The 11,446-nt window shown below is 39.3% G+C and overlaps 1 protein-coding gene across 1 annotated transcript; it reads left to right on the forward strand.

The window, feature by feature from the left end:
- Nucleotides 1-635: 635 nt before the first annotated feature.
- Nucleotides 636-11,013, forward strand: ITM2B (integral membrane protein 2B). The gene is made up of 5 exons (XM_010296456.1): nt 636-764; nt 2,881-3,087; nt 5,128-5,238; nt 8,850-9,000; nt 10,295-11,013. Exons 1-5 carry the CDS (start codon nt 687-689, stop codon nt 10,381-10,383), a joined length of 636 nt encoding a protein of 211 aa, XP_010294758.1. The 5' UTR covers nt 636-686; the 3' UTR covers nt 10,384-11,013.
- The last annotated feature ends 433 nt before the right edge of the window (nt 11,014-11,446 follow it).

Raw genomic sequence — 11,446 nt, forward strand, 5'->3', positions numbered from 1 at the left:
TCACAGCAAATAGAGTGAGGCAGGGCCAGTGCTGTCTTAGAGCAGAAAAGTTCTTTAACTACAGCTTACAAAGCATCTTTTTTTCATTCCCACTCTTATTATTCTGCCAGCAAAGAGGTGGTAAAGCCTCTTTCTTCCTGATGGAACAACATAGGAAAGGATATATTTTGCTGTTCTTGTTACCTTTGATCTTTTGTTGGTTCTTCAGGTTCACTTAAATTGCATATACCAAGATAAAAAATAATCTGACCTTTCTGAATTGACTTCCTCGCTCTGCTGTAGTTGCATGGAGGTTGCTAGAGAAGGGGTATTTTTCTGTCTGCAATCTGAGAAGTGGCTCACTGTGTTATTAGGTACCTTCGGAGATTAGATTTTTGTCTTCCTTAAATCTTAAGCCTAATGATTTAGTCAGTGATGATAGCATTAAAAGTGAGCGTTAGTACTAAGTTTTCCTAAACCTCAACGTAAATAGGTCTGTTTTAAACTTTACCAAATAAAATACGTTTCCAAACAATGGTGATAAAGTACATATAGTCTTTTCTCATGGATGCAATCTTTGTACTTGCTGGGCCTGAACTATCTGCTATCATATGTGTCTTGGGAATGGTGCGTTGAAGGTCTTTGATGCATTTCAGGACCCTGAGGATGCTGTGCCTGTTGGGCAGAGGAGGGCCTGGTGCTGGTGCATGTGCTTCGGATTGGCCTTTATGCTGGCTGGTGTGATCCTGGGTGGTGCCTATCTGTACAAATATTTTGCATTCCAGGTAAGTCAAATACATTTTGTTATGGGAGGGTTGTGTTTTACTCTGTTACGCCTTACATTTAGGAGAGGGAAGAAGACCAACAGACTAAACCCAATAGCCATGCTACTCCTATCTTTATCTTTCTAAAACTTCAGCTTTTCTAAAGGCACAGTGTTTCACCTGCTCTGAAGTTACCTGTTGGCAGAGGAGGGTAGGGACGAAGCTGGCAAATAAAAGACAGCAACGCTTTTGAAAACCTTACTTTGCAGAGAAAAGATTCTATCTAAATAGGACTTGGGTTTAGGAACCCCAGCGGTGTCCCAGATTTTCACCTGCTCTGTCTCCTGTTTCGCAGTGTGTAATACTGGAGGTGGATTAACCCCTCAAAAGCCTCCGTGTTTGACCCCAGATTTCCTATATGCATGCGGTACTGCTAACACACAGGAAAGGGACTGCTTGTCAAAGCAGTGCAGTGTCTGTCCTCATTCCTAGCCTCCACAGGGATAAGAAATACAGGCCCTGAAGGGGACTTGGGAGAAGCGCAGTCAACGTGGTTAAACATGCTCTGTCAAGTCTAATCCATGCTGACGAGATTAGACCTCTGATAAACTGTATTTTCAGTCTTTAACAAATGGCACTGCTGCAAGAGGAGCCTCGTAAAAGCAGTGGTGGTGGGGAAGTGGAGCATTTACCTGAAACATGGGAGATCTGAGTTAAATATTGTCTTTCTTGGGGGCAATTGTCACTGGGGAGCGCTGGATGTGCTGGGCTGTTGTCCAGGTGGTACGAGCACACTCTCCCTCCTTCAGAAACTGCTGGGGTTGCAAGATTCACAGGATCAGAAAGGGAGAGTATAAGCAAAACATGAATCCCTATAGCCCAGTGTTTAGTGCACATTAAATACAAGGTAGAAATTCTGTGTTCTTGTCCCTGCTACCAGGATTTTTTTTCCCCATTTTAGTAGCTGCTAACATAGAAGGCAGAGTAATTAAACATGAGAAATTCTAGCTGAACTTGCAGTTTATAGTCACTTTGGCTGTCACATTAACCTAATTTACAGGGGAGCAGTAGTGTTGCAAATGGTGCTTAAACAGCATAGCATATCTTGGTGGATTAACAAGTTCAGAGTAGCTGAAGGCTTGCTGTGTTAGTAATGCATGTTTCATCTGCGCTTAGCACTGCAGTGCTCCACCTTTCACATGCCAGCTACCTGAAATGGAAAGTGCTGTTTAATTCAAACCTGTGGTACTTGGTTGTGAGTCAGATCTGCATTGAAGGAAACATTCAGGAATTGAGCTAACATTGCGCTGAAGGCATGTTTTCAATGTAAAATTTAAATAGATGGCATGTGAATATGCATTAGTTGTATGTTTCTAAAACTATCTGGCCTGTAAATTTGGTAAATTACTTCCTCTGACTCAGCACTTTATTTTGCACTTCACTTAGGTAACCTGCCATGTGTACTGTGAGAGAATGACACAGATCGGTTGTTTTAAATTCTTTTTATTACCTTTTTGTCTTTCAAAACTGTTGAAAACAAAAAATAATTTATTTTAGAAACTGACTTTCAAAACTTCTGAAGTATTGCAAAACTAAGCAACTTCACAGAATAATTAAGGTTGGAAGGAAACTCTTGAAGTAGTCTAGTCCGAGCCCCTGCTGCAAGCAGGACCAAATTCAGAATTAGACTTGCCTTTTAAAGGTGATTTGCATGACCAATTTCAATGTCTTAAATTGTAATTATTGACTGCAGTTAAATCATAATTTAGTAATAATAACAATAATATGCATAAATATAGATGTAGGAACTTCATTGTCTTTCTAAAACTAAGATGCAATGTGCCACAGCTAATGGATGGAAAATAGGAGACTAGATTTTAAGAACTTACTTTTGGGATCCTGTTTTTCTTGAACTCCAGGGAAGGACTCCCTCTGGGTTCAGTACAATCAAGGTTTTACCCATGGTCCTGTTGTAGATAGCAACTCGCTCCTGCTTCGGTGTATGAATCAAATTAAAGGGAAAACATTTCATCTAGTCTGACAAGTTTTTCTTCTCCACAGTGCTTTGAGAATATTAGTTTTAAACTTCTAACAAGGCTACTGATGTTTTTGTTGCTGGGTTGTTTACTATTTTTAGCAGGGTGGTGTGTATTTCTGCGGAATAAAGTACATTGAAGATGGCTTAAGTCTACCTGAGCCTGGGGCAGAGGCTCAGAGTGCTCGCTACCACACAATTGAGCAAAATATTCAGATCCTGGAGGAGGAAGATGTTGAATTTATCAGTGTGCCTGTCCCTGAATTTGCTGATAGTGATCCTGCTGATATCGTCCATGACTTCCACCGGGTAAGAAATATTTCTGAAGAAACTGAAAGCATTTAAAACTCAAAAAATGTTCCCCCTCAGTCATCCTGATAAAAGTACTCCCTAATTGCTGTGGTGGGGGAAAGCAGAGGGTGGAGGAGGCAGCAGAAATGTTTTGATCAGCAGCAGGCTGCAAGCAATTATTAACCGGGCATACAAAGTGCAGCGTTACACAGTCATCATGAGATAGTTTGTAAACCACCATTTGCAAATACAGTTCTGTTTTTAGAAAGGGAAAAAATCTTGGAGCTATTTCCTTTCCTTTGTATGAGGAAGTAAAGAGAATATAGTTCTTGCTGTGCTAAGTCCACCAAGCCAGAATTTGACTAACTGCTGTGGTGCCGAGGGAAGTTTAGGAAGGGCTGTCATAGCTGTGACCTTAACTTGCAGGGGCTGATTGCATCTGACATCACTAGGTATGTTCAGGCCCCCCCCAAGATTGCTCTTGTAGCATAGCTCTAAACCCCCAAAGCGGCAGCAGAAAGGAAGGAAGCGACCAGCTGACTGACCGTGGAGGAGAGCTCATTTTCCAGATGCTGTAGGAAGCCTAGCAGAAGCTAAATTTTCCTTGTGCACCTCGCGCTACTGTGATTCCTAAAGGCACTGAACCAGGTATCAAGGCACTTTTAGCTGTTTCTTTTTTTCTTTTTTTTTTGTAGAAACAACTTTGATTGATAGGAATCGTGGTAATAAATCTTTGGTAAGGCAGCTGATGAGCCTGCAGCTCTCGGTATTAACAAGAGAGCTGTAAAACAATTAGAAGCCCTTCTTTTCTCTATCAGCCTGATGGAAGCTGCCTGCTGGTGATGAAATGTTCTACAGCTTGTTTTCAGGAAGCTAAATTTCTGTGAACATTTGAAGACTTCACTGAACAGCTTTTTTAAGTAAGGCTGAAAAAGAAGAATAGGAAAGTGTCCTATTTTTTATGCAAACTTCAGAGTTTCAAGTTTTCTAGGCAAAATGAGTGCTATCTATCAAATATTCATAACCAGATTTGGAGGAAAACATTGCTTGCTTGAGCTATGTAATTTAAAAAATACTCCTGAATATATTTAGGGAGCTTCTGTTAAGAGTTAAAGCAAAGCCTCTAAAGAGGGAAAACCAGGAAAAAAAAGCAGCATGTAAGAAGTGAATAGGAACAATATAGTATTAGAAATTTACTTTTTGATTTAATGGGCTTAAGGCTTCGCTCTAAAGGTCAGTGCAAGGATCATTTGCCATAGGCACAGCACTTACTCCCATGTAATGAGATTAGTTGCACTGATGATTGCTGTCCTGGTACTCTTTTGACTGTTAGGCTCTTGGTGCTCAGTATTTTATATACGTGCACAGCCTTACAGCTTTCAGCAGCTTGAGATAATGTTGTCTTTAGCAAGAACAGATGCAATAAAACCCAGCTCAGTGAACAGAACCATAGGATTCATCAAGATAATTCCCTGGGCTTTTATATTTCTGTTTTTATCAAATAATGGCAAATAGTGCAGTTCAAGTACTATAAAGATAATAATTCAGCTATGAATAATCATTAACCCTTCAAGGCAGTAGTATTTTTGAAAATAAAAGGATTTTTGTTGCATTATCTGTAACAGTAATTTTTCCTTCTATATTTTGTTCTTACCAGCAGCTTTTCCCCTTTACACTATAACAAAATATAAAAGCATGGAGATTAGAGCAAGGTTTTTGCCCTGTTGTTTCAAAATGCAGGCACTAGGAATAAATGAATACTGTACTTCATTCCCTAACAGCTCAGATACACCTTTGTAATTTCATTACTGTAGTGCATTTGAGCTGCTTATTGCCTGCTGCCTTGCACAAATCCCTGTCATAGATTTAAACTCTCATCAGGACCGCCTTTTCTTTCTGCACTTACCTGCTCTCAAATTGGGTTTTGTTGGACAGACTTTATAGTGAAGAAAACAGTAATTTGAAGAACAACATGAAGCAATAGCAGTTTAGCAAAGCCTGTATGTGAATTTTCTGATGTTCTTGTTATTTTGATTAAAATAAATACTTCCTCAACAGAGACTCACTGCCTATCTTGACCTTAGCCTGGATAAATGCTATGTGATTCCTCTGAACACTTCAGTTGTTATGCCGCCAAAAAATTTCCTGGAGCTGCTCATCAACATCAAGGTATGGTTAAATCATAAGTAATTTGTTCTTAAGACAGGGAAAAAAGAGCATTGTTTCTTTTTTTTGGGGGGGCCAGAATTCTTGACCTTTATACAAGACGCACGTGTTTAGAAAGTTAACTCATCACTAGAGATCTTTGCAAAGAGAGAAAAAAGTCGATAACCTTCTTAGTTAGTTAACTACAGTCATGAAAGAATTACTAATTCAGAGGAAGGCAAACAAACCTGATTTTGTTCTTTGATGCTACAAATTTGGCCGACAAAATTGTGTAAATGTGGTGTACCTAGACTCTTTGATATTGTTCTATGTGGTTTTTCATTTATAATCCATTGTGACTAAAATAAAGCATGTATGCGCAGGACTAAGACTGGTTAGCTGAGAGGCCTGAAGTAGATATACTGTGAAATCTTTTTAACATAGGCATTATTCAAAGCACAGGTCCCTAGGGTTGGCCCCTACTTCAAACTGGTCCAGTGGCTTGGGGGTGATGTACGTGAGGTGTTTTGGATCTGCTGTGCATGCTCAGGGAAATTAGATGTGCCACTACGTGTGATGGACTAGTGCTGCATGCAAGTTCATAAGGCTTCCAGCAGCTTTAAGATGGATCTTTCTGCTTCCAGGGAGGTTTTGTAGGAGTGATCAGGATTTGGATTGTATGATTAGCAAAGCCCATTTAAGCAAGAGAGTTTTTAGTATAGCCAGATTCCTGGATCTGCAAGTACCAGACCTTCAGAACAAGATTAATTTTCCTAAAAACAAGGACTGTGGAAAGAACTGAGGTACCACAGTTGCTAAACAACTGAACATGAGTTTTCCGTATAACGTTGTGGGAGCTCTTAATCTCTTCCCAGCAGGGTTTGATAATTGAATACTACTGCCAGGCTTGTGGTGCTGGTGCTGGCCGGCTTGTTGCCACCATGGGGACACGTCGTTCTGTTAGCAGTAGTAACTGGGTAAAACGTAATGGCCTGTGAAATTGAGGAGGCCAAAGCAGATAATCTAATGGGGTTTTTTACTAATTTAATGTGAATCATTATCTTTTTTTTTTTTTTTGACTCTTACATATGTATGCTTTTAATGCAGATTTAAATAGTATTTATCTTGTTTTTCAGCCTTCTGGTTTCCTTACAACCCCCCTGGCTGGGGAAGAGAGCTAGCTGATAAACTAACTTGTGTCTAAGATTTGGGAAGAGTGTTTTAAATTTTATTTTACCGGGCTTTTGTAACTTCAGAATTGTTAGTATCATCTTTGGGTTTACATCTTTCAAACAAGGCTTTGAAATTAGGACTCCAGGAAGCATTTTAGCCACTTGTGAGTGGTTCGTGTATATAAATAAATTTCATGTGAAGAATGACTTCACAAGTCCTCTGCTGCTTTTTTGCTGCCTATTTTGAGACTGGCACTTTTACTTCCTGTACATAAGGATGAGGTGGTGTCTGTAAACTCGGTGATCCCGTATTTTTTTACTTTGTGTATGCTGTTTCGTTTCAATTTTCAGTTAACACAAATTCCACTACTAAAATCTGTTAATTTCCTAGTTTGTCATTAGTACTAAATCAAATAAACTTGTTTACAAGTAAGAGGATAACCAGGCATCACGCATTTAATTGAAAATCTGTGCAAAAGCAAACTGTTTTGATCATTGTCCCCAACAGTGAGTGCCCTAATTTTACAAGACATCCGTTTAATTCTCATTGTATTAACAAAAAGCTGTGGGCATTTGATGTCTCAGAAAATCAGGCTGAATATTTTGTAACTGAAATTTGGGAAACTATTCTGCAGATGCAGAAAGTGAGTAAATCTCTGTTTACTGTCTTGCAGTCCCACTGGTTGCACAAGGAAAAAAATATATGAAACTAAAGTGCTCGTTTCATTAAAATGAGCTCTGAATACATGCAGAGGGCATTTTATGAAAATGGAGCTGCTCTGGGCTGTTCTGCTTTTTAAAAAAAGCCATAATTTTGGCCTAAAGATACACATTTCTATATACTGATACGGTTTGCCTGAGTATGTGGACAGTGAAAGGCCTCCTTATCCTGGGAAACAAGGCTGAAGCCCAGGTATATCTGTTCATCCACCTCATTCCTGTTGTTGAGCCAACTGGCCAATTTTAACCATATGTGATGCACAGAACGTCTCAAAGATGATGATATTTGTGGCTGTACTGGATCCCACTGCTGGGTAGTCGCTCCTGCAGCAGCTGGGCAGAGGAGATTCCTGCACTGAGCTCCCACTCCTCTTGCACCCCTCAGCTGGGTCCAGAGCGTCCCAGGAGGGCCTGCCGTTGGAGGGCATGAGCCCAGGAGTGTCCTCGCAGGATGCCCCAAGTCCTCAGTGCTGCTGCCCACCCTGCCGGTGCCCTGCACTGCTGCTTTGCTCTGGGGCTCCCTTGGGGCTCTCTCCTGACATTTGAGATGCTGGGGTTAAGATACAGTAATTTACAGTGATTTAATTACCAGATAATGAGTGGGATAATTTGGGAGTGTGAAGTTTTCCAAGCTCTTATTTAAAGAAAAAAAATTGCTGCTGTTTTCCTCATAGGACAAGCTGAGGAAAATTTTTATAATTTAAAGAGAATTTTGTTCAGTCCTTTTCTTTCTTTACTGAAAAGAATAGCATTTAATCAGCTTCTTCTGAACATGATGCTCGGATTGGAAAGACAGTCTTGTTTTGCAATGGAAATTTCAAGTTGTTTATTGTCAATGAAAAATAGTGATCTTTCACCACAGAAGTTAAATTTGTTTCCTTAATAAGTGATAATTTTATTTTTATAAAGCAAGCAACACTTTCTCTGCTGCCATAAAATAGAATCATACTAACAGGATTTCTTAAATGAAGTAATATTTCAAAAAAGTTGATGATCATTTACCAGTGGCAGTATTAGGAAATTGGCTGATAGCCAAGTATGTGCATTTCAGCCGTGTAGAGCGAGGTGTGTGCAGAGCAGGGTTCCTCCATTGTTTCAGCTGTGGCAAAATAACACTGAAGGGACCAGAAAGGCTTGGGAAGCCTTTGCGTGTTGTCATGGCTCTTCCCTTTTTCAGTGTATAGCCTTAAAACCCCTGATAGACCACCATGGCTTTCTAATACCTTGCCATATAAACAATGTGGGAGTCACCATGATAACTTATGGGGATAGATGGTCTCGTCTTGCATTTGGCTTGAGAGTTGTGACCCACGCTGTGAATATGTAGAGCATGCTTCTTCCAACTCCTGTTTGGGAGTAGTTCCCACTGCAATCTGTTGGGCTGTTGTTAATTAAGTGAAAACTTTGGATGATAAGTGCAGGACTGATCCATGACAGTGGGTGTTTCTGGGAGGAAACACTTCTTCTCTGCTGAAGACTGACGTTACTGCAGCAGGAGGGCGGTGGATGTATACATCAGTGGAATTTTTGTGACCTTTTTGAATATAATAATTACGTATTTCTGTAGTGCAGTGCAGTCGTGTTTGCACATTTAGAATAAAATTCTGTGGGTCATAAATGTTTTGAAAGAATTCAAAGAAGGTATGTCACAGCCATGTTAAAGAAACACACTGCAAAGCGTTTGTGTACTTAGGCCACGAAGAGATGGCTTTTGACAGAGCTGTTACATTTTTGTTCAACCAGGCTGGAACATACTTGCCTCAGTCCTATTTGATTCATGAACAGATGATTGTTACTGATCGCATTGAAAATGTGGATCAGCTGGGATTCTTTATTTACCGCCTCTGCCGTGGCAAGGAAACCTATAAACTACAGCGCAAAGAAGCCATGAAAGGTAAATGTTCCTCCTGCGATCTTTTTGTGTTGGCAGAAAGTTCAATGCTGCTTGAGTTCAATAAATAGGCTTGGTTGTGTTGAAAGGAATGACTCTTATTAAAGCAAGGGTTGCTTATTGCAGTAACTGGCTCTGTGGGCTTAAGTACATCTGATATTTTCTGTGTAGGTATGGATATAAGTCATTTTATTGTGCAAAAGTGCTCAAGGCCCCAGTGAGCTAGGAGCTGCTAAAGTGTGTGTGTATGCATGGGTATGTTTTCTGGGGTTCAGGTTTTCACTGATGCTTTTCTTTAATCTTGTTTCTTGACCCACCCTGTCAAAACAACAAAAAAAACCCCTTTAATACATGAGAAGCCATAGCTTTGTAGTCCAAGTACAGCATTGCACGTTCTTCTTGTCATTGAAGCCATCTATAAATTAGTCCACGTCTTTCTATTTGCATCAGTGGAATGTGAGTAAGAGTTGTCTTCACAGGAGAGTTGAGTGCTTGGTATTCCTTCATGGAAAATATTTGAAAAACATCACTTGGAAGAGTCTTGACAAGCTATTAAATATTGGTTTAAAATTTGCACTCGGATTTTACTCAGACTTGCTTCTTTTTTTTTTTTTTTTATTTTTAACTATATGGGATGTGCAAGTGCACACTGAAGCAGTTTAATGGCTTTAGTCATATTGTTGGACCCGACTGGTTGGGAAAACGAGGAAAAGAAATACATTTTATAAAAGTAATTTAGAACAAAGTTTAAAAATGAAAAGGTTTTAATAGCAAAATCCAATTCAAAATTCAGTATGTTGATCCTGTGGTAATAAATGATGAGCATAGGTTGGCAGTGAGCATTAGTTCGGCTAAAATTTGTTTAATTTCTGTCTTTCCCTGATTCCAGGGTGATGTTGTTTAAATACTACTAGTCCACTCTTTTTTGCCTGTAGTGGTTTATTCCTTTGCTGTTCCCTCTCTCATGTCCCTACAAGCGTTTTTACAGATGCACAGAAAGTGAGATTGGGAACTGATCTGGGTTATAACTAGCCAGTGGGGGGGGCGTTGGCAGGTTGGTTTTAACTAAACCAGTACTGCAGTTCGGTTCACCACACCTTCAGGATCATTGCCTGTTGGTGTTTTAAGTACGAGTATGTGCCTGTGTGTGTCTCCTCTGAGAGGGAGATCGAAAAGGGGGAGTTCTGATTTCTGGTGACATCTTCTTATAGAACATGTGAAAACACTTATGTCTCTGATGTACCTCATCTCCTCTTCTTTCTGTTTACCCTCCGTTGTTCTTTATTAATCCAAACAGGAATTCAGAAGCGTGAAGCCGTCAATTGCCGAAAGATTCGACACTTTGAGAACAGGTTTGCTATGGAAACGCTCATCTGTGAACAGTAATGAAGAATATTACTGTTACAGGAGACTTAGAAATTACAGTATGACCCTACCCTTTGTATGGTGTGCAGTGATTATTTTTTAAAATCTTCTTTTATGTAAGTAGTGGACAGGGCTTTATTGCTGAACACTTTCCATACTTTTCATCTCATGATACATGTAAAATCAATACGTTTTAGTTTTTTTCCTTATTTTCAGGTGTGGTTGTGTTCTTATATTTGAATAGCAATTGTATAAAGACTTAGTTGCTAGTGCATTTCATGTGATGAATACTAGGAGGAAGAGAAAGTCTTTGAAATATCCAGTTTTTAATTAAGTAAAATTGAAATGAATTATTAATGTACAAATGGACTGCAAGAGCTACTTCTAACTGTAATATTACCTGCTATATCATTTGTTACAGCATATAGACAAACCTGTATTTGACTCTCCCTAACAAAGTGCAATTTGTTTTGGTTTTAAAATATTGTTATATTTACCTTCTTAGATTGATTTCTGACTTGATGTTTTAAAATGGCAAGTGTTTGCTGTAACAATCTTTTAGAAAATTAAGAAGTAACTTATGTTACTAACTTGTATATAATCCATGTATGTGCAATGGAAAATAAACCTTATAAACCTGTTTGTCTAAAAGTCTTGTGTTTTCTTTTGCTATTACTGGTTTGTTTTTTTTTTAAAGGAGGGGACTACAGTTAAATTGAAATTTAAAATTAATGCTTTTTACTTGGAGTACTATTTTTAAAAGCGAGAAGATAAAACAGCGTAGGTGATAGCTGAGAAATGAAATATAAACAGAGAAGCATGTTTTTCTGTTCCTTTTTCATTTAAAGGCAATCTTTTGCTGTTTGCTTAAATTCTGGGTTGGTATTTCCACAATGCCTGCAATCAGAGTGGAGATCCAAAGCTGACTTAACATGTTGTTACTGTCTGAAATCCCTGTCCCAAGTATTTGTCAAATGATGTACGTAATCTAGAGCGTGCCATCAGTCAGGCTGACCCAGCTGAGAGACGGGAGTGTTCATGACATGCAGGACTTCGCATTTCCCTTCGTTCACCTTCATGGCAT

The sequence above is a fragment of the Phaethon lepturus genome, unplaced genomic scaffold (genome assembly GCF_000687285.1).
Source record: "Phaethon lepturus isolate BGI_N335 unplaced genomic scaffold, ASM68728v1 scaffold36161, whole genome shotgun sequence".
NCBI lineage: Eukaryota > Metazoa > Chordata > Aves > Phaethontiformes > Phaethontidae > Phaethon > Phaethon lepturus.